The 23,978-nt window shown below is 39.1% G+C and overlaps 1 protein-coding gene across 1 annotated transcript in view; it reads right to left on the reverse strand.

Moving 5' to 3' along the window:
- Positions 1 to 742: 742 nt before the first annotated feature.
- LOC102306058 (SPARC (osteonectin), cwcv and kazal like domains proteoglycan 2) overlaps positions 743 to 23,978 on the reverse strand; it is a 44,067-nt gene continuing 20,831 nt past the window's right edge. Inside the window, exons 3-11 of the mRNA XM_005919568.2 lie at positions 22,676 to 22,721; positions 13,418 to 13,532; positions 9,592 to 9,700; positions 8,988 to 9,102; positions 8,144 to 8,263; positions 7,822 to 8,040; positions 5,560 to 5,622; positions 4,485 to 4,622; positions 743 to 2,806 (exon numbers count right to left, since the gene is read on the reverse strand). Coding sequence (XP_005919630.1) covers positions 2,661 to 2,806; positions 4,485 to 4,622; positions 5,560 to 5,622; positions 7,822 to 8,040; positions 8,144 to 8,263; positions 8,988 to 9,102; positions 9,592 to 9,700; positions 13,418 to 13,532; positions 22,676 to 22,721 — 1,071 coding nt within the window. The 3' untranslated portion in view covers positions 743 to 2,660. The remainder of the gene's footprint in view (positions 2,807 to 4,484; positions 4,623 to 5,559; positions 5,623 to 7,821; positions 8,041 to 8,143; positions 8,264 to 8,987; positions 9,103 to 9,591; positions 9,701 to 13,417; positions 13,533 to 22,675; positions 22,722 to 23,978) is intronic.

Genomic DNA, 23,978 nt, shown 5'->3' on the forward strand with positions numbered 1-23,978 from the left:
AAATTACTTTGAATTTTTTAGTCCTGCCTTTGAAATCGCTGCACGTTTGACGCTTGCATTTAGATTCGTCAGACCCTATTCACGACAAAGTGGTTTGATCCAAGGATTTTAACTGAGCAGGATTGCTAAGTAATGAAGTTCAGATCCATTCATTCCCAATTGCGTAATCCGTTTGACCTCAAACAGTGCCGTCTTAAACATTTATCATTCATTTAGCAGCCAGCTGCTGTAATTTGTTCTTCTAGCATGAGGTGGGACCCAAATATGTCTGTAAATATTCCCAGGCTGCATGATGACATTGGTTTTTGTCAATGCCTTGTTAAACATGATTAAATGTACTGACAGCTTTAGCATGCCTTAGCTGTGACAGCCTTCTGTGTTTCATGCACTATTTTGGGGAAAGTTGATAAGAACATAGTTCTATTCATGTTTACACAACCAGCTCATGATTTAGTATAAGCAGAAATGGCTGTGTGTGGCAGGCTAAGTTTCAGGTTATTTTCTCCCAGTATAATGAGGACAGTTAATTTAGCTTTATCTTATACAGTAATTTCCCCACAGGCACCTGAGCACAGTTTTCTTTGCATGTCTTGCAGGATCATCTAAAAATACTCACAATCAAATATAGTGAAAGACAGCGTGTGACTCGGTGCCACCGTCACTACGATTCCTAACACATCCGTCTCTAAATGGTCATTTTAATCTGTGATATACTGTGTAAGAATAAAAGTCAACATACGACTTGGCTCCATTGCCTTTATTAGTAAAGTGCTCAGCCAAGAATTAAATTCTTATTTACTAACATGCAATACTAAAAACAAACAAATGTGTGGCCTATCGATAGCAAGAATGAAGACATGGCAACAATATTTTCATAGAAAAAAAAATACAGTGTAAATTCAAGTATACACACAGAACTTCAAGTAATGCACACTTCCTTTTAGAAACACAAAATACAGTATTTCAAGTTGCAAAGAAAACAAATATCTGTGTCACATTCTTTGACATGATTTCAGAGTCAGCAGAGGACAGCGACTAGTGGTTTCTACTGTGGGTGACGTTTGGGTCATTAAAGTACATTCTAAAGGTTTTCAATAATCCATCTGGGAATAAAGGTACTGTATATAGTTCTGTGCATCCACTTAAATAGTAAAACATGTACAATTTAAAAACTGCTTTGACCTTCACAAAAATAGTTTGAAACCATAGTGACCTGAAATCCTCTAAGCTTCTGTCACAGTTGATTCACTTGATTTATATACATAATCAGTTTGGAAATACATAACTACATTGTGCTGAGCTGCTTCGAAGGAAAAGTTTGACATTTTGGAAAGCAAACTTAAAAAGCATTAAATAGGCAAGTTGGAGATCAGAATTACTGTGAAATTGTTTAGCCATCCGAGGCAGAGGAAACAAGCTGTGGGCACAGCTGACATAGTGAACTTATTTACATAACCAATGATAGAATATTAGCGTTTATCACATTCATGACTATCTTCTGGCAAATGTAAATCCAGTATTTACTCTGCTTTAGTAACTGTGTGATTTGATCTACCAACTCCTAAGGGAAATATCTGGTCCTTTAGCTGCTAAATGCTCCACTGTTATCACCAGCTGCTACAGTAAATGTGTATATCTGCTGTTTGGTGCTGATCAGGAGGTAGTGCCTGCTTTTCAGGTGTCTCGGAGACAGAAAATGGTGTCATGAGAGTGGTGAGAAGGAACCAAAACAGATGTAGAGCTACTGGGAGAAGCAGATCTATAATTCTCTTAATGTGATCACTACTGGTCCATTTGTCAGATTGTTTCATGTCAGACAGGATCAGCTAGTGTAGCTACTTTTAAAGGTATCCTAACCCAGGCATTAGCATTTTTTAAGGTAAGTAATTATCACATTTTCATTTGTAGACAAAGTGGGAAAAAGAAAATGATGTGTCAGACTGTTTCTTCCCCTAGCGCTTTTTAAAATAAGGTTCAAACAAACTTGATATAAATGTTAACTTTTTTGGTCTTGTGATGTACTGGAGACCCCTTTAGATGGCTGGGATTGAGTCCAGCTCCCTGCTAGGCTATTAGGATGAATGTTAAATGTTTGGCTGTTTCTTTTTCTATACAGAAAGATCAAAGCAACTGTCTTCCCCTGGTCTTTATTCCTGTGGTAATGAGCTTCTCGTCTAACCTCTGCAAAAAACCCATAAATAAGCTTATTTCCCAAAATGTCAAACTGTTTGTTTAAATTCTGATCTCTAGTCATTCCAGTGGGACAACAACTCTAATACTCAAGCAACAGTTTACACAATACAAAATTACTGGTAATCTCTATATGCATAGATGGCGCTTGAACAAGATAGGAATTCTGATGGACTTCAGCTACCAATGGTGCAGTAGTCAGTGGGTCCTGGTTTTCAGGACAGCAAAACAAACCAAAAAAGCTCTGTTGCTCAAAAAACAGAGAATAGAATGAAGCAATTACACATATCTAAGACAAAAAAAAAACTGGTCATCGTTTCATCACTGGACCTGCCAAGCACTACACATCCCACCAGCACAATCCCGTACCTCCCGAGCACGAACCCCATAAATTTTAGCTTTTAGGAGAGAGCCGTCTCTGTAGATTTTCAGGCCAGCAGCCATGCTCTCCATATAGGGGTCACACAGTTCTACCAGATGTATCCTCCATCATCTGCCTCACCTTCCTCCTCTTCCTCCTCTTCTGCCTCCTCCCCGTTGTCCTCCGCCTCCTTCTCCTCCTCATCTTCCCATCCCACTCCACTTCCAAAATCTCCAGAATATCCCATCACTTCATCTGTAAAAAGTGGATCAGATCAACTTAATTTCAGAAAGAAATTAAAAAAACAAGAACCACACAGACACGACAACACAAACAGGACTTATTTCCTGAAATAAGAACAATATTTTATGTCACTAAAGCTTTGATTTTTACTCTCTTGCATACACGAACACAGACAGCTGGAGACTTGATGGCCGAGTAGTCATTCCTGTTATACGTCTCTGAAGTCTGCCGCCTGGGGCATATTCACAATTGGTGCATTGTAATGTAAAGTCTCTCTGGGTAAGTCTGCATGATCACAGAAAATTGGCAAGCATGCAGACACACCAAGGACACTAAAGCTCTCCATCTGATGATGAAACATCACTCAGACCAAAGCAGAACCTAGTGGACTCATGTATATGGAAATTATATTCAAGGCCTTACTGTAGGCTTAGTTAAAACCATTTTAGCTATAGTTTTAGAATCTATTAATTGCCACATAAATAACCAGTCATAAATGTTTGGAGTGCACCTGTCTATCTTATTGGCTTATTGTGTTTTACTTTAAAAGCATAACAAATAATCAGTATAATCTGGAGTAGGGGAAAGATAAAAAAATCATCTGTAGACATGCAAAACAAGTTTGAAAGCACATTTGCTTCTGCGTACAACACTGGAGCTACACAGAATCACCATCATAGAGCTCAGTCCTGATGATCTGGCCCAAATGCCATATTTTAGTCACTGCTTGGTCTGCCAAATAGAATGAGAGAAAATGTTGCTTCTAGTCCTCAGTTGCAGCAGAAATCACTCCACTCTTTTACTACGGCATGATTAAGATGGTAAATAAGACTCTCCATACAATGCATATATATCATATTTTCACTCAATAAAAAGAACTGATGAAAGCACCCCCGCCTGCCAGGATTCAAATATGCTCCTACCATATTTGTTGTTAATAGATTGAATACCAGTGATACATGACCCTTATAAGATAGTGTAGTGAAACAATTCGCCTGTCCAAAGTTTTTCATGCGTCAAGCAGAAACTGTTGTATCTTTGGTTCAGTACACATAAATCTGCATTTTCTTTATTTTTCTTATCAAACCTATCCAAGAGAATTTGTTCTAATACTCTGGACAGTGTTCTGGTCCAGCTAATTGACCTGTATTTTTCTGCAGGAAGAGCTGTTTTCCATTAGTGCTGAATTGCCTGTTTTCTTGTCGGTAGCTAATTTTGTTTGGATTTTGACTTTTGATCAAACAAAACAAGCAGTACTGACTGAATCTTGGATACTATTTTTCTTCCTCTGACACAAAACTAATAATTTGGTACAGCTCTTCTGACTCTAAAATCCACAAAGGGATTGAATGAGCGAAGCAATTAATTCCTGCACTGCAGAAAATGTAAAAACTTCTCAAGTTTGCAACTGAGAGCTCAGAGCGTGTAAAAACAAATGGAAAACTATAGAAATGTAAGGAGAAAATTACAACCTGTCTAATCTTAAATATGAAAAGTGAAATTTCAAGTTTACCAATAATAAAAAGAGATAAAATAAAAATGGCTTGAGAAATCTATTTGAATAAAGCTGATTTTCATTAGAAACTGCCTAAAATCATCTTACTTGCGATAAGTACCTAACTTTAAGGATTTAGACAAAACACGACTTCAAGAGATGGAGATTGAAAGTATTTGTTTGCCATCCTCTTACCACAGTCGGGGTTGCCATGGATTCTGGTGCCCATCATCTCTCCACCGTGCTGGTCCGCGCACCAGCACTCCCCTCGGCTCTGGTCGCACTGCACTTTCCTGTAGTAGCCATCCTCATCGCAGCTGGGAATGTACATCCCTGCAAAGACCCACACATACAAACACGCAGCCATTTCTTGAATATTGATACCCTGAGCACACACAGCTGCCTGATACTGATGCTGGAAATGAGTGCAGCAAACGAGAATGCCAGCACGCTTTAGTGAACCTGTGATAAGACCATCAGTTAGGATAGAGAGGCAGCTTTTTGGCAGAGAATGCCATGGAGACAGTGAAAACTTTCCCTGTTTGTTTTACACAAACACACATATGTTTGGTGGATACGATTTGGTGATGTGGTGTGTTTCCTTCTATTGCCAGAGTGGCATATAAAAATATAGTGACAGCCTCTGTGACAGAGCTCCACTGTTTCAGCATCCCTCAGGACACTTGTCAAACCCAAAGCAAAGCTCTCTAACAAGCTCCAACCCTCCCCACCCCAATTCTGTGAAAAAAAACCAACAATCACAATAAGTAAGACGAGTGGGCTTCAGGGATTGGAGAACCAATCTCTAGGTCTGGAGCTGAAGAAAGAAAAGCCGCTGTGTTGTACAGTATGTTGAGCACGCAATATGTAGAGCCTGTGTCGTGGTGTTTCTTGCTGGGCCAGACGGCCTTGCTCTGTGTCAGCCTTGCTCTCTCCCAAAGCCAAGTGCTGCCCCCTAATCCCCCCCCCCAGCCTGATTAGGGCCTAATCCTAGCCGTGTGCTTGTGATCTCTTTAATGAGCCTTCTACAGCTTCTTGCCTGCTGCTTCCAGTGCTTTGTTACATAAGTTCACCAAGAGACTCAAAGCCAATCTGAGGGCACACACCAGCTTGATGGTACAGTTCATGGCTGAGCTGTATGTCTTTGAAAGGATCTGAGTTAAAAGAGCAACAAGATCCTGCTCAACATATGTTCCTATGCAAGCGTAGTGGTTAAAAACCTTCAAATATATATTTAACAGCACAGTATTGTAATGAAAAATGTATTTACCCGGCTTCTTTTTGGCTGCCTCCTGCACTTGGATCCGCTCCAGCTCAGCAAGGCATGGCGGCTCTGTGAGAATCAAATGAGAAAAGTGATGACAGACAATACCTAAAAGTATTCTGCCTAAACTTTATCTGAATCAATGCTCTTCATAATTACACTTTTTGTCCGTATCGATTTGCGTAAGAAGTCTTATATTTCATTCCCTTGAGGATGATCGATTGTCAAGAACTTGCCTGAAAGAACATATGGATGTAGCCCGAGAGTGACAAGAAAGCAAGCTGAACCTCAAGAACAGACAGAAATGGAAACAAAGAAGAAGAAGACACTTTATATTGACCCCCAATCCGATAAACCTTTCTCTGTACTTCTTCACAGAGTTGCTCTTGTGTTTGCACAAAACTAGGTGCATTATTAGATCTTCTTTACTCTATTATCAAGTCACACCGCAAGGAGAAAATATATAAATGTGCTGTGCTTTTAAAAAACAGCTTAAAGAGTAATATATTGCAGGTTAAACACTTGATTGATGGGTCAATCAGCCTGCAAATGAGTGTAGTCCCAGAAAAATCCTGTTGCTTAGTAAAGGTCAGATGGGGCACGTGTGGGTAGCTTAAGGTAAGGTTATGTGTGAGATAGCATCTATGAAGATCCTCAAGCTCCGAAAAATTTTCTGAGCACACCACCTCATTAATGTCAAACTCTTTTAACCCAGTTTGACCTCAAGCTGGCCAGGCAAGAAAATTAATGCATATTTACTCATATTAATAAGTGGAATTTTAACAAAAATGTCTCCGTTTTTCCACGTTAATTGAGTCTACTGTGATTACATGTTCATTAAACCTTACTGATCAGAGCGCAATGGCTCAAAACCAGTACAGACTGTTTGTGACTAAACAGAAATAGTTAAAAAAAAAAAACAACCTTGTCCAGCTCTATAAATAATATCTATGTGTTATTAATTACTACTGTAGTATAAAGAAGATTGTACTTTACAAACCCATATGGAAAAGATATATATAAATCTTATAAAGTTTGTATCTGTCTTGTGTGAAACTTGTATGAAAAGCATATAAGAGTGAAAACAGATATAAGATCCCTTGAAAAATTACATAAATGAAACTTGTATGTTTTGGATACTTACTAAAACAATATATGAAAGTAATGAGAAAGTGGCCACTTTCATGAGTAAATCATATAAGTTTTTACTATTTCTTTTCCATATGGGAAATAAACATAGTGATGTATTCAGTAAGGCTTGAAATGATTAATTGAGGGTTCATTCCCATGAACCCTGTAGAGAATAAAATCAGATCTTTTTACAACAACACGACTCACCCCCTGCTGGCCAATTAAAGAAAATACAGATGTCTATCTTTTAGATACAGTCTGTATTTTATGGTAGTGACCAGCAGTGAGAGATACTGACAGCTAAAGAAGGCTTTTGAGGTTAAACCAAGTGAGGAATACATTTTCTTTAACAAGGTAGAGAGACAAAACTCATTTGTGGGCAAGCTTTAGGGAGGCATGAAGAATTACCTTCAATTGGTCAAAGACAAAAACACCACATGACAAAAACAGTCCCAAATTGGACAGCAGGAGATATGCCAATCATGATGGGGAGTTTTGTTTTCTTAGATCCGTCTACAGTTTAGTGATGAATAAACAGATTCAAACACATCTTATAAACTGACAAAGTCTAAAGTGAAGAGGACCTTGTGCTTTAAAGTATGTAGATGAAGTTAGAGAACACCATGTTAAATGTTATTGTTTTTTAAGTGCAAAAATATTCAAACTCTGGATTAAGAAAAGCTCTTTGCTTTCCCCCACTACAACATGCTAAGTGTGTCTGTTTTTAGCAGAACACTCTGTAGAGTATTTCCCAGAATAATGTTGGCCATGAGTGTGGATGTGAGTGTGAATGGCTCTTTTCCTCTGTTGGCACAGTGATGAACTAGAAACCTGTTCACGGTGTACGCCACCTCTCGCCCAATGTCACAGATTGATGATACATTTATTTTACCACCTTCCAATATGTGGCCACATTTCAATGTGTTAATCCTTAATCCTTGACTTAGAATATCACGCTGTTTTTTAACAGATTTTGTGTATCACACTTCATAGCATTCATGAGCAGCCCGTTTCATCACTTCAGTGCATACCCAGTGTTTCCTTTGATTAACCTAGCTTTTATTTCACCCGTTTAGAGCTTTGACTCAAAATAGACTCCGCTCTCTGTGCTTCTTCAGAGAAAATCAATCCACTCACTTTCTCTCCAGAAGCAGAGGCACCACTCTGCTGTAGAGACCTTCCCATCCTTGTAGCTGTCACAGGAGTTGAAGAAGGGTCGGATGCAGACCTCATACTTGTCCAGGTTAATAGCCGCCAGCTCAGCGTGGTCAAGATACAGATCGTTGTTGGTGTCCAGCTTCGAGAACATCCAGCCGATGGAGTCCTTGCAGCTGGCCACCAGGCTCTTGTCCAGTGCTGTCGGTTATTAAAGCATTTTACTTTGATTTCTTTCTGTCTGCACAATTGAGTCGTAAGTTTGGAGGATGCAGAGAATAAAGCTGTTTGGTGAGTTTCTAACCTGAAGCGGTGCTAGCTCCAGGCTTGCCAGAGTTATTCTGCTTCGCATTTCCATGAAGGAGTTGGAACCAGTCTCTCAGACGGTCACCCAGGTCTGCCAGGTCCTGCCCAGTGCAGCTCTCTGAAGGAGGAAAAAGGAAATTCCTACATTCAAAATCCTGGCAGACACTTAACAGCAACCTGAGTCACTTTCCCTAAAGGCAAGCACAGACTCAGTACTGCTTTATAATGCCCCTACAGTGAACAGAACTAAAGGGACAGATTTTCCTCACAGTAGAGTGGTTGTTGAGCTGTACAGCTGGGTTTTCACACTGTGATTTATTTAAGTGCGTGATGTGCTAATCAAAGAAAACATTATTTCGCAATTAACTCTGTGGCCGCAAATTGCTGCTATCCAACAGAAATCCACTCTCAGTAGCTAAGCACTCACTCAAGACTACAGACGAAAAGCAGGAGTAACATTTCATTCGTTGGATCAATCGGCATTTTCACATGCCCAAGAATCTAGACAATCAATACTGTTTGGCTGCAATCATAGATAGTGTACACTCTAAATAATTAATTAGTACATGATTGAAAGACCAGTTTAACCACGGGGTTGGGGGGGAGGGGGATTTCAGCTAACAGTAATCTCTGAAATTGGTGAGTATTGATGCCAAATATTGAGCAAGCATCGGGCTGAGCTGTTCTGCGAGGCCTATCCATAAAGAAGAATGCGTGTGTGGCCAACAGTGCATCATAACTTTCCTTTTTTGAATTATTGACTCACGAAGATTGACAGCGCTGATGCTGGCTCCCAAAATTGAAATGTACAAACACGAAGGAGGTGAAGAAAAGACACTTGCCGTGCTTTGTGTCGGCATTCGTTATGGAAACGGAGGCTGTGGAGCAAGGGCAAAATCCGGAGCACATGACGCTCAGGTCTTTGCCTGTGAGGCAAGCCTGCTGCTCCAGCTTGCACTGTAAGGAGAGAAACAGACAGACAGAGCGAGAGCGGAGGATGCAGTTAAAATATTTATGGGGGTGACCGCAGGAAAAGAGATTGGTCATTCAGATGAGACACTGCACTTAGAGAAACACAGCAAAATTGAGTTGTCATTTTTTTGCTGTCTTCTCATGCAAGGTCAAAATTAAAAACTATACATAAATCAATAAAGTTTCCTGGCACTGGCCAGTATACAGTGATGCGCTCAAAGCGACGTCAGTCATTAATCACTTGGCCACATTGTGCCTTTGCACTCATCCTCCTGCTAACAGTGATGAATTGTGCTGCCCTGCTTCACCCACGTATATGTCAGTGTAGCAGGAAACAGCGCTTGACTGGCCTCATCTCATTATTTAAAATGATGTCACGTCCATTTTCCATTTCTTTTCAGGATTTTTATGGTGCATGTTTTTGGTAATGAAGCAAAAATAAATAAAGCAATTATGTTGAGTGGGTGCTTTTACCTCTGAAGCGTAGTTATGTCCATCAGAGCCACACACAGGTGAGGAGGCTGCCACAGGACAAGGCTTGCAGCTGCCTTCGTGCACCTCCATCTGCCCTGACTGTTTGCCTCTGAAATCCAACGCAAAAAAATAATATATCAGAGGTATCCGTCCATTTCTGACTCTAAGAACACAAGTTGTGAGTAGCCACAGCTCACTAACCGAGTAGTTGGAGCTAAATGTTAGCATGGCACGCTAACATTCTGAGGATCAAATTAAAGTCTTTCTAGAAATCTCACCATCTTGAAACAAATCTGAGCACTTTTTGGGGCAGATATTATAAAGCATTATCTAAATCTACTTTAATTTCATTGGTCAGGACATAAAAATGCACATACACAGAATCAGCAAGCACATCAGATAAAAGAAACATCTTCATGTTTGTCCAAAAGTAAGGCATTAAAAAGTCTTTTCCCTCACTCTGGAAGTAGTGATCTGGGGCAATTCTCTCTTAGGTTCCAATTCTGGATTGTTTGACTGCCATGTTGCTCTTAGAAAATCTTACATGTACAGCTGAAGCTGATGCCATTACTTTCACAGCTATTCACTTTTTAGTCAATCATAAACTATCACCGAAGACTAGCAGTTTTGAGGTGAATTCCAGATGTCTGTTTAAAATCCAATATTTCTATATAGTAGCCAATACTTTTCTTTCAGACACACAAAATATAAACAGATTTTTTTTTTTAAATGTGTTAAGTCTGGTTATTTATTTACTCATTTATCCTCTACTGGACTGCTGGGACCAGGTGGTTGTTGTATTTGTGGCTTTATAACAAGAGTGCCCCCTGGTGGGCAAACTCATAACAAGGTTGAAGGGTGTTTCTTCTTCTGATTTATCGGCTGCTACAAATGCATATAAAAAAAGATCAGCAAAGAGGCAGTAGTGGCCAATAAGTTAGTCAGCCTCTACTGTATGATACTTTATCTATCATATAATTACAGCTAAACTAAAAGTTAAGTAGCTTTAAACTCAAAGTATGGCTTTTTCATAGTATTTCACTGGAGGTATTTACTTTTTGAACAAAACATTTCAAGCAACTACATTTTTATCTGATTTAGGTGCTTGATGAAAATTGGAAAAGGATTGCCAGCAAACGCAGATTCCTCTTCCTCAGGTCTTATTTCTATTAAGTTTGAATGCATTTAAACTTCCTTGGACAACAGAGTCTTCACAGTGTGTGAAATGTAATGTAGCAGCAGCTGCTGCTGAATGCATTAAGTGGAATTTCTCAAAGTTGTGAGCAACACAAAACAAATTCCATTCCAGAAAGCTCAGGGGCAAACTTCTGAGATCCTTGTTAAAAGAAACAGAAAATTTTCTGTATAGCTACATGTTATAAATCTGAAAGAGTGAGTGAATATGTTTTCTAATTTGGATGAATTGGCCCTATAATATTTGCCAGCTTGTACAGGTCAAACACATAGCTACAAATCTTCTGTAACAAGCTGTTTTCATTACAACTCTGTCTCATTTAATACATCCTGCAAGCTACAAAACACCACAAGGCGCTTTTGATTATAACCGCTAGAAAGTCATAATATGCCTGTTAATATTTGGATGCGCCGTTCATGAAATCCCCCTCGGTTGCTTTGCCCTCACACATTGATTGACTTCATGTTTGGCGGGCACAAGCACAGGGCCTGCTGTACGACTTCTGCGGCTGCTACTTAATGATGCTAGGACGGTTTAGTGTGGTTGCGTTCCTGCTTATTACCCATTATTCGACACAGTCTCTCTCGTCTCTGGAGTGACTCTGTAAATGAAGCACTTTATTGAAAAAGATAAATGCCTGTCGCTGCAGATAGACTTTGCAGGTAGTAATAATTCACTCCATTAATTCTTTTCAGCCTCCAACTCTGCTCATTTGTTTTTCAGAGAAAGTGGAATGAATGGGTGAGAGAACAGATAAATGCTTCTCGCTGTTTCTCACAGACAACTAAAGGGTCTTTGTGCAGAGGGCAACATTTGAAATCAGAATATAAACCCTACTGACACATCACTATATTGGCAAAATTACAAAATTGTCCCTAGGACTGCTTTTGATCAAAGTATCTGGTACAAAAAATGATTAAAAGATCTCGTCTTTCAGCTCCATAACGCAATATTACAAATACAAGTGGCTAATGTTTAACCAACTGCAGCTACGTGCTCTGTCAGTCAGATGTGCATGTAAGATAAGTCACGACTATTATTATATGCAGCATATAGTGCTCTGAAATATGTGACAAAAGTATCTCGTACTGATTTAGAAAAGGACAACACGGGTCCATTTAAAAGATCAGCTCTTGCCATTTTTTCTTTAATATATCTACTAATATCTCTAATTTCAGAGCTTCAGCGAAAACAATCTTTCTCCTTTTGCTTCATATTCTGGTATTATCTCCATGGCGACTTTCATAAAGCACATTGAGGACCACATAGTGCTCACGTTGATCTGGGCCAGTGAAACTCCCCTTTCTGTTTTTGTAAAAGACATTTAAACTACACATTTAATCCTTGAGATATCTCAATATGCAATTTCAACATAATGTCTCAGTTTTTCTTCATGATAAAGAAATGCTGCTGTAGTAACTGAAATAATCTATCAGCACAACTTCAATTGTAAGAAATAAATGTGTGAAATTACTTTAAAAGTTCCCATAGCTTATTGCCTAAATAAGCCAAATATTCCATTGTAGGCAGTGTACAAGAAAAAGCAATCCCATAAATTTCTATAATTGATAGTGAAAAACGAACTTTTCCGTCATTTGTTTATCTATTCATTCTATACTGTAGTGAAATTGGCCACGGGGAAGGTCTTTATCAGTAAGAAAAGCTGTAAAAACCTATAAAAACACAGTTAAAATTCCAAAACGTATGCCCGCCTTCCTTTTCCAAAGTCATCCAATTGGCCGGAGTCTTACCAGGCCAGTTTTGACTTTCCTGTTCTAAAGCAGTGCAAAATATAAATGTCATTAAAGCGGTTTGAGACATAAAAATAAAAACACTTTTGCTAAACAACACAGAGGATGTTTATTTCCATTTAAAAGTTGTAACTCATAGATTGTTTTCTACATGTCAGTGTTGCAGTGGGCAATGAAAACAACTTTTAAAAGTACCTTCAGTGGGCTTGAGAATTCTTTCAAATACCAGCAACACGTGAGTCTCAGCTGAAAACTTGTTTTCTTAACCTGCTCTTATTCATCTCTTCTCCCACTCACCAGCTGCCTAGGTTTTAGTCATTTCCACCAAGAAAGTGTTGACGTTACAAGTATTAATACATATTCTCACTCAACTTTATACACTTCCTGGACATTCTGTCACTTTCCCTTGTGTGAATCTTCCTCCCGAAGTCCTGAGCCATTTCTAACTAGAGCTTGCTCAGCAGGAGAGTTTAAGCTCCACTCATGGCACTTCACAGAGCCTCTTAAATTTGTTAGCCAATCAATTAGCCAATAATTAAAGCTTTATTTACATAGCCCTTTTTCAAGACAATAAAATTAAGGTGATAGTGATTTACAAATGACCTATGTACACCGAAACCTACAGAATTTAATCTGAGAACATTGGAAGAAAGTCCAAAATCAGCAGCAACAACGCAGAGTAAGACAGTAAAAGATTGGTAGATGGCCTATTTAACCATGAACTTTTCAAACATTATATAAAAGCTACTTTTTGTTCATTAACTCTTCACCTGATAATTCTAGTGCTTTTAACTGCTGACATCATCCTGTCCACTTGGAAATCTATGACATGTTTGAAAAAAAAAAAAAACAAGCATCGGAGCTCTGCAGCTCCTCCTACCTGTGCTCCAGTTTTTTGCGATTGACACACATGGCCCTCTGGTAGCCCTGAGCAATGCACACCTTATGGCGACTGCACTTCACATTCTGGCACGGATCCTTGGTGGTGTCCAGGGCTGCAAACACAAAAACACGAAGAGTGAAAATCCAATGGTGTCGTTCACACCTAAGGTGTTGCAGTTTCATTCTCTATTTCGGTCACCTACAGCAGACAAATGGAGAGCTACCGGCTGTTTTTGTTACTTTTGACAAGGAGCATGCCTTCAGTAGATTTATACCAAACACTGCAACCCCACAAAAAGACAAAGCTGCTTTAATCAAGTTCTGTGTTCTTGCGCCATTTCAAATGATCCATTCTCACAAACCTCTCTCTGACACAGGCGTATACAATAAAAATCATGAAATGTGTATTTAAAAATATTCCACCAGTGTGAACAAATGAGTCCATTGATTATTTAGTCAGCACTACTGGGCGCCTAGCTGTCATTAGGCAGCCTATCATCAATAGTACAGCCTGCAGTCTCCAACTGCAGGCTGTCTGTGATTGCGAGAAAACCTGACAGCACTGATTGAGCATCTCTTTCTCTCAGCTTGTCACATCTCACTTCCCCCATGTCAACCTATCACTGTCTCTCCCCCGCTTGCCTTTTCTCTCTCACACAGAAATACACACTCCATCTTTGTCTTCCACGTTCCCATTCTTTCTATCCTCTTTCCCCTCCGCACGCTGTCTCCCTTAATGTCTCCTTCTATCTTCAGGGAGTTGAATTGTTTGACGCCAGTCTCCTTCCCTCTAATAGACTGAGATGGAAATAGAACTGTGTCCTCCACCTTTCTCAGCCAATGGTCAATGCCATCCGAAAGTGGATGTCACACCGTCCCAGTCCATTTAACGCCTTGCCGGAGCGAGCTGGGAAAACTCAAAGGCACAGATAAATTTAAGAGTGAGTGGCAAGCGGCAGTCGGCAGTCGCTAGGAGAAATTTAAGTTGTGAAATCCTGAGTCAGCTTCGAGCAGCTGCTTTGTAGTCAACACGGTCAACATACAAGGTGGCTGCCAGCCAGATTCCTGCAAATCCCACGACTAGGTAATACTTAGATGCTAGGGAAGTATGAGGGAACATTGTACTTTTATAGAATCAGTGGATGACAAGACAACTCACAGAGAATCTAGAAATACTGTCTGCCTGTGGTGTTTTTGTACTATAAGACCATGCAGGAGACCAAGCTGCTGACAGTAGTTAATAAAAAATAGAGTCTGGCAGCACTTTTGTGCTAGCTTGTCCTCCACAGGCCTTTGTTCCACAATGTACGCTCTGTTACAGAGAAAATGTGTTTGGTCCTATTGGCTTATTATTATTATTATTTTTTTGTTGTTATTTTTCAGGAGATACAGTCATATAAAAGAGTTTTTCACACTGCATAGGGTCCTTTGAAAACCAGGTACATCTCATGATTCTACGTACAACCACCTTTAGCAGCAATAATTTGAAGTAGTGATGTTCTGTATTTATCAGTCTCTCATATCATTGTTGGGGAGTTTTAGGCCCACTCTTCTTTACTATATTGTGTCAATTCAATGAGGTTTGCAGGGATCATTTAGGCTCAGCTCTCTTAATGTTCTGCCACTGTGTTTCAATCAGGTTGAGATCTGGATTACAACTCCTTGACTGTTTTCTTTTTGAGTCATTCTGTTAAATTTGCTGCTGTGCGTAGGATCGTTTCCTGCTGCCTAATTTGCACCGAACTTTAGCTGTTGGACAGACAGCCTCACAGAGGAGTTCATGATCGACTCAGTGACTCCAAATGCCATTAAAATGCCAATCCAGTCACAAGATGTGAGAGTAAAAGCTATATCTGAAGCTTTTATATTTAGTGGGATGAATGGGATGTGTAAAACCTGCAAGATATAACCCATTTCAGTAGTATGTAAAGAGCATAATGTCCAAGGTGTCCAGGTTCTGTGGCTGCAAAAGAAGCCCAAATCATCACGCCTCCACCACCATGCTTGATATTTGGTATGAGGTGTTGATTTGCTTGTTTTTGCTTAACAACTGTGCATTATGGCCAAACATTTTGGTCTCATGTGTCCAAAGAACATTGTTCCAGACGTTTTATGGACATATGATTTGTTCAGATACAACTTTTCACACGTAAGCTCTCCTGGCAACCTTTGAAACAAACCATACATTTTCATGATTGTCTTTCTCTACAGTCATGAACTTTAATATTTAACAGACTAACTTAGGTCTGACTGAGGAATCTGCACAGTCCAGCCCTGGGAGGGATTTTTTCCTTGCTCCTGGGAAGATTGCAGTATTGCTACATGTGAGGCATTTATATTGGCTTGTGTTTGGTGGGATGAATTTGTTTAAACAATGCAAGATATAAGCCAGATATATATAAAACACAATGTCTAGATTAAAGACCTGGGTCATGCTCCCCCTTTTTAAATAAAAAACATATTTTTTCTGTGTTTAATTCTAGTTGACAACAAATTAGATGAAGACATTTGATTACTTTTTGGTGTGGCTCTAAGAATTTCTAAAACAGTAATTTGATGTTTTTTTCTGAGATGTTTTTTCAGTGGCCCAAATGAGCTGAAAGGCATTAGTCACTCCATCCCAGCTGGGCATGATCATGTTGTGTTGGTGTCATATTGTACCACACACGGTTTAGAAAAAAAAAACAACAGAAAAAAAGCACTGGCTGTTACATACATGTGCGACTGAAATGATATGGAGACACTTGCAGAATAAACATTTGTATTCATTAATATGCTTAGGAGTTTGGGGCATATTTTTACAAGTTTAATTTTGAGATTTTCCTAACTGAATGAATGTTTTGTTACATATTACTTTGCATAAAAACAAATTTACTTGCAGGTGCAGTAGAATCTAAAACACGAGGAGAAAAATCCCCCTGGTTCATCTTCACATGACTCCAGATTACACACTCTGCCGTTCTGTAAAACTCCCTCGAGCAACAGAAGTCGATAAAACAAAAACTAACCTCAAAGTAGAGCAGGATTCCAGATGCATTATCATTTCAAAGGGCAACAACTTGTAAATAGCCAAAAAGAAAAGAAAATGAATACAAGTGGGATAGGGCTGGTATTATTTTTGCTGTTTGTCTTAACTGAATTACAAACCAATTTGTCCAAACTGTTCTTCTGCTGAGTGGAAATTCATGACATAGCATTTAGATTCAGCAGAGAAGCCCGAAGACAGATAGCAAGACTCTGTCAGCAGCGAAAGCTCATAAACTTTCCGTCATTCCATATAACACTTTTTGTGACCACTTGACTTTTATTCGCTTCATCTGGTCCAACAGGTAGTCTGCTCTGTCATTTTATTTAACCCCAGCAGCTGAATAATAGACAGACTCTACTGCTGATAGTACATTTGTCTCCAACCTCTCTTTTGATTTAGGACATAAAACCTCAACAAAATTCACCCCAATCTGTCACCCCATATATCATTTTGACTATTTCTTGACAATAAAGAAAAAAAAGCGAAGCTATCTAATATCTTCAGTATGATTCAATGTGTCACATCAGCTCTCCTTAGCACAAGTCATCATTCAAGTTTTCCCCAGGCTTTGTCTGGTTTGTCTTACATCATCTGTCACTGTGTATTTGCTGAGTGGTTACTATCAGTAAACTTTCATGGAGGCAGGAAGCAGAATTTGGTTTGTTTTACTGGTGTAATATACCATAAACTGTTCCCACTCAGCATCTGAGTATTCACTATGACCTGAAAGCACCTGAAAGCACAGCTATGGGCTTTGCAGTGAACTATGCGTTGCACCAGCTAAATGTTTGGTAGGAGATACCAAAAAAACAACAAAAACCACTAGAAAACACACACAAATTGTGTGGCGCAAATAGTAGCCCCTTCAGCATCCCTCAGTTGTAACAATTGGCTATTTGAGTCTGCTCAAACATGTCAGCTCAAAGCAGTCTTGCAGTTCTCCTCTGAATGCATTGATTTGCTGCCATGTTACTGGATGATTCGATATTTACGCTAACCAGCAGTTGAACAGGTGCACACAGAATATCTAAATATCTTTCATTTGACCTGCAGTGCAATTTTTGCCATTTAGATTGTTTTGTTTTAAGTTATTCAGTTCTGGAGACATGTTCCCTTTCTTTTACAATCTAAATAAGTGGCACATACATTTGGCACCTATGGCTGTTTTTTTTTTTGGTTTTTTTGAGGAAATCATGATCAGGATAATAAAAAACAAAACAAAAAAACTAAAACACATCAACAACCAGAAAAAAGAACAATAAAAAAGTCACCAGCCATGTTATGACCAGTTTTGTGTAGGATCTACTTTCTTTTTACTAAACTACACCTGCAAACTGTATAACAGAAGAAGATTTACCATAATAAGAGTCTCATGTTTGTGAAAAACTGACAGGATTTATGTTAGCAAAGAGAGGAAGGAATTTTCAAGTTAGATAGTTGTAAAATTATGAAAAAGCTTATGAAAGATATAATAATGTATTTTTAGAATCTTTGGGGTAACAGAAGCAAGCTTATAAAAAAAATAAATATGTTACCATTTAGTGTGATTTCTTAACCGACTGGGTTCCATGTAGACCACAGAGGTTTATCTTTTGTCATATCTCAAAATGTGTGTTGTTTTTTTATAAATTGTCCCCAGCTGGGACACACCCTGGTCATGCCACACATGGGAAGGAGAGCTGTTTCTGCTACACTGCAAGCCCCAAATCAAGCAGCAATGACTGCTCGTGAGGTCTGTGCCCAGACCGAGGCCTCCACCCAACTTTCTGCAGGGCATCTTCTTCCCCTCCCTATTCCGAGACGTCCCTGGTCCCACATCCAGCTTGATTTTGTTACTGGTATTCCATCTGTTAACGGTCTAAACACCATCCTCACCATGTCTTCATGCTACCTCTTCCTCTACCAGTCTCTCCCCCTTTTAAGTTTGTCATGGCTTTCATCCCCCCCACCAAGAGACAGAGGTCGTCCACCCTGTCTTCCATGTTTCGCAGCTCAAGCATCGCATCACCTCCCCGGCTAGAACCGCTGTCTGAGAGATTCAGATGCTGTACCAACCTGTTACAGTGAAAAGAGAGCTGTGCATAAATGCAAATATGTTTATTTAATGGCTAATCTACGTGTCTACCCTCAGATATGGTCATGAGCTGTGGGCAGTGACTGAAAGAAAGTTTCCTCTGAAGGGAGTCTGTGCTAAGCCTTAGAAAATAGGATGAGGTCATTTGGAAGAGATTCAGAGTACAGCCGACTACTCCTACACATCAAAAGGAGACTTTGAATTAGTTTGGGTTCAGCCATGTAATGTCGGTACCAAAGCAGATCCATGACACACTGGGGAGAGTGCATCTCTTATTTCAATTGTTTTATATTGGGGTCACTGGAGCCTAACCTAGGTGTCATAAGGCGAGAGGTGAGGTACACCCTGGACAAATCACAGGGCCAACATAGAGAGCAAGACAACCATTCATGGTCACATTCATACCAACAGACAATTTAGAATCACTACTTAACCTAACCCCTCTGGACTGTGAGAGAAAGCCAGAGTATTCTGAGAGAACCCATGCATAGAAGGGGAGAACATGCAAACTTCACACAGAAAGACAGATGGGGGGATTTGAACATAAAATAAGTTTTGCTTATTATTATAATTTTGCTATTATATTGCTTCTTGCAATAAATTATTCTTGGGGTGCTCAGGCACCCAGTTGTTAGCTCATGTATGTTAAATATGTTGGTAGGATGAAGGTTAATTGCACATCCAGCATACACAGCACAACATTAGCACACCCAGAGTCGTGCAATATTTACTTAGCTTTTAGGTCCCTTTTGGTCTCAACCAATTTGTGAGAGAAACAGCTGAATTTTTAGGTCTGGCCACCTAGAGCTCCACTATGTTTACCAGCTAATTGCCAAATTTGTCCGCCTCCCAATTGATGAAAAATAATGTAACGAGGGTTTACAAAGAGCCTTTTTCCTGAGAACAGCTGGCTGCTGTGGCATCTGGTAAACAACATCAGTAACAGCAAAGCAAAACAGAGTTGCAGGCTACAAAACAACATAAAGATCTGATAGATGCTAAAATGCCCCACATACTGATGGAATAGGCGGAAATTTACAATGACAGTGTCACATTTCACAAAATCATTGTTACTATATAACTGCTGACTCTAGCAGTTTTAAAGTAGCTGGTGGATTCATCTTAAACAAGGTTGCCAGGAAACAAATGAACTTGGTGAACGATTTCCATGACCTAAAACTGTGTCACACACTACTTCGCTGCATTTCCTTACAGAAGCACAGCCCGGAAGATAATGGTATTGTTTCAGATAATGATGTGCAACCCGCTCATATGTCAAGTCCTTATGAAAACCTTTTGTAGTTCTCCTGTTATTTATTGTCATGTCTTTAAAAATGGCACTGACCTGAGCAAAATGCATTTCCCCTTGTGCACAATTTGCATATATCTAGCTGTGTAACTGCCTCGAAGCAGCAGCTAAAAAAAAAAATCACACACATCTGTCATACGGCGCTCATATACAACTCCCACATGTGAAAAATGAAATTTAAACAGTAGATTTAATTTGCAGTGAAGATCAAGTAGTTTTTCCAGCTCTACTCGTTTTGTTTAGAATATGCTGCATCGAGAATTCAGTTCAGGGCCAGGATGTGATAGAGCCATTATGGGTTTTAAATCCTCCTATAATCATGTCAACAAAAGCGACGCAACTGCACTGAGCCCCCGTGCAATCTATCAGAGATTATTATTATTATTATTACACCGCAATCAAAACCATTCCAGCTGCTTTCTTTTCCACGATTAGCGTCGCCGCTGTTGTCTGCGCTCGCATCTGAATTCTTCACCGAGTATGGCGCCTTGCAGTTGGACAGGCTCATCAATCAAAAGCTGTCATCATCAATTACTTTTACATTTAATAAAGTACCTTAGCGGTTCTGGGGAAAAAATAAAATCTGCAGAGAGTGTGTTACTGGGCTGCCGGACATTTAAAGCATGAAACAGTAAATCAAGAGAGAGACTATCCCGTTTTGGTGGATTTCCATTTAAGTTCATTTTAGAAGACTCTTTCATGTTCTGAGTTTTAATTGCCAAGTTAGAGCAATTCACAGCTACATTTATTTTCTCACGATTATCACAGGATGCAAACCACAAGTTCACCTCAGTTTTCTTTGACAACACATTATGCTTGAACAATTTCCTGAGGTTGTACACGTTGACATGTAATCACAGCCACCTTTTTTCTCTTTTTTTTCTTAATCTAATTAGTAAAATGCTTCAGTAAAGGGACAAAAGTAGTCTAATTGTTCAGCATAAATAAAGGTTGAATATGAGGCTCCTCTGTTAAATCAGAGTCAGCGAGTGGGCAGCTTATTGTTTCAAAACTGCCCTTGAATAAAGAGCAGTCTGTGGAGCTGAGTTGATGTCTCAATTGGCTCACTTAAAAAGGCACCAGAGGTGTCTAAAGTCTCCGGTTAGGTCCTTTGTTCTACCCAGGGCTTGCAGGTACACCTTCTTGGAGTTCTTTGCTGTCTTGTTGAATTTGCAATGAAGAGAGCTCTGATCAATTAAGTCTGCAGAATTAGTCCCAAAGGGAGTTGTGATGCGGATGAAATCAATGGTCTTCAAATAGAAGTCGCTCGCACTACAGCAAGCGAGGCGTTTTCTTGAGATTACATTAGTTATTCCCCTTGTTGTAGGCTAAGAACAGATGACTGGGATAACATCTCCAGCTGCTTCTTCTCACATCTTCTTCCTTAGAGGAAGCGTGGGTGTGGCATTACAACCGACCTCCCACTCTCACCTTACAGCTAGAACACATTGTTAGGAGCTGCTAATTAGCAAGCGCGTGTATGATTAGTGCACATATACCCTGACCTGTGAAATGATTCATACCGCACTTTATTCCCCTGACCTTCTTAAAGGGATTCCTGCATGCTAAGATGAGAGTGACTGCTTTGTTAAAACAAGCACAGGAACCTAATCTGCTGTGATTTAAACTTAAAGGTCAGGCAGATACAACCTGAGATAGCAATGGTTGACTTATGGTTGACAATGAATAACATTTGGACAAAACATCAATGAATCATAAACCGTGACATATTAATTTCAAGAAATGACCTGTTTACTGAGCAACACTTTAATATTCTTCAAAAATATGACTTAGAAATATGGCCTATATTACACATTTATGTTGTTTATTGCTTAAAAATAATCTCTCTGCCTGAAATTTTTTAGAGAAATCAGATTAATGTAAGTAAAGTTTCAAAACACTCGGATGAATCAGTGCAGCTTTTCCCCCCCGATTTACATAGTTAATCTCCGTATATAACAAAGAGCTTGTAATTAATTATTAACTTGATCCCATCCAATCATGAACTAATAGCAGACAGACTCCATCTTATTGCTTTTTTATTGCTATTTTGACATACCAAAGTCAATTTGAAAAAAGCAAGAGGTTTTAGACTTGGTCCCCTTTAAAGGAACTATTTAAAAGGCAGTGAGATCATTTCACACGGTTGCAATAATTTTGTACGTGCCGTAGTCTCCAACCACTGTTTTCCCTAATGTGCAATTCCCCAATGATCTTATGAAATATCAAAGATTATAACATCTTTCCGGAGGAAAGGAGTCTTTTATGAGAGAAAAAAAAAAACAGCGTTTAACTGAAACATTACACAACTGAACTTCATGTTCAAATTGTCTATTCCACCTCCACAGCTGAAGTTCTTTTCTCAGCTAGGAACAGACCCCACGGAGAAAAATGGAGCCTGGTGGGAGTTCTGAGTTGAGCCCTCAGCAACAAAAGCAATTACAGCAGGCTTTTCAAACTAATGGATCTGACTGAAGGCTCGGTCTCTCCTTTCCTGAATCGCAACTGTGTTCTCACCCTTCACAATCTCTGACACCTCACACCAGCGCTCACCACGAGCTGGATGACCTCAGACAACTGTCGCAGTTAAAAGAAGAAGTTGGCGCTTTGATGGCGTGTGCTGCACCATTTCATTGTCTAAAGGAGATGGCTAAAGGCAAAGAGCACTTAGCTTTTCATTATTTCAATATGAAGTATTGAGCTGTGAAAATTGTCTCTGAATGCTGTACTTTACCATACACATAAGCTGAAATAGACAATAGGCTTTAAATGAAACCACTCATCAATCCTCAGCTCTTCAAAGACAATCCTTTCCAATCAGATAAAATCAGTTTTTATGACTTACTTTCATCAGAACCAACATTCTCCTCCATGTTTTTGATGTAGTCATCCTGCAAGGAAAAAACATATTTGCATTAATGGCTTTAATAATTTATTCCAGGCAACACCATAAAGGAGATTTGCTCTTGGATTTTTAGAGGCTTAATTAAAATTCAGAATAATAGAAATAATCAGGGAAGATAAGAGAAATGCATAATTAAATGGAAACTCGAACGGCACTTTAAATCAAATACATTCATCTCATTCATGTTAATTGTAATTGAAAAGAGAGAGTAAAGATGCTAAAAGTAAATAATGGTGCCAACAAAACCTTGGGAGCTCCTTTAGCCCTAGGTTTAAAAGTAATATAAATAATAATAACTAGAAAGAGTTTGCCTAAGGCCCAAAAACACAGTGGTTTCACCATGAGGTTATTATTTATTACCACTGCTATTTAAATTGTACTTTTTAGCTGATGACGTTCTTTTATACTCTATATATTATTGCAAGTCAAAAGCACAACATCCAGTCAAATTCTGCATATTTTTATTATCTGGCTCCACATGTTGCACTGCTGTGGTGTCTATTTTATATCCATTTTGCTGTCCCTAGGTACAGGTTTGGTAAAAAACTAAACCCTAACAAATTCAGTAACAAGCTAGCTCTTAATTAAAAAAATTAAATCAGCCTTTTTTCAGAGTCTGAGATAATAATATATTTGTTTATTTCTCTTGAGAGTTTACGCTTCTCTTATTTCATAATAAAATAAAATTTTAGTCTTATATGAGCCAGCCTAAGATCATCAAGCCAGACTTTCCAGGCTGTTCCCTGTCAGGGATTTGTTCTGGAGGTGACTTTGGCTCTGAAGGTCTCAGATTTAGTGTGAATTCCCCTGGAGAGATCAGGCTGACTGACTGTCTCCTTACAAATCTCCAGATTTAATCGTTAAAAAAATATATATTCTTTTGAAAAAGCCAAAATGTGGGTTTGTACAGAAATTTAAGTATTCCCTTCTTCTTCTTTTCTTTTTAAACCACAAAATGTTTCAGTGTTTATAAAGAAAATGCACAACTGGAGAAGCAATACCGTGGTTTTGGAAATAAAACTTGATTAATTTTTCTCACAGAGGATTGTGCGTGACTCATAGTTGAAGTGCTGCTAAGGCTTGGATTAGCATGCAGCTCTCTCTGCTGAATAATCAGTACAGCACAACTATGACAGAAAATATCTGGTTCTTTGATAAAAACTTAGACTTTAGACCTGCCCGTCATGCTGAACTAAAACTAAAACTTAAAGCCATAACATGGACCCACAGGATGAAAAGCATT

Source organism: Haplochromis burtoni, unplaced genomic scaffold, assembly GCF_018398535.1.
Source record: "Haplochromis burtoni strain Fernald_Lab_line unplaced genomic scaffold, NCSU_Asbu1 Contig_37, whole genome shotgun sequence".
NCBI classification, from domain to species: Eukaryota; Metazoa; Chordata; class Actinopteri; order Cichliformes; family Cichlidae; genus Haplochromis; species Haplochromis burtoni.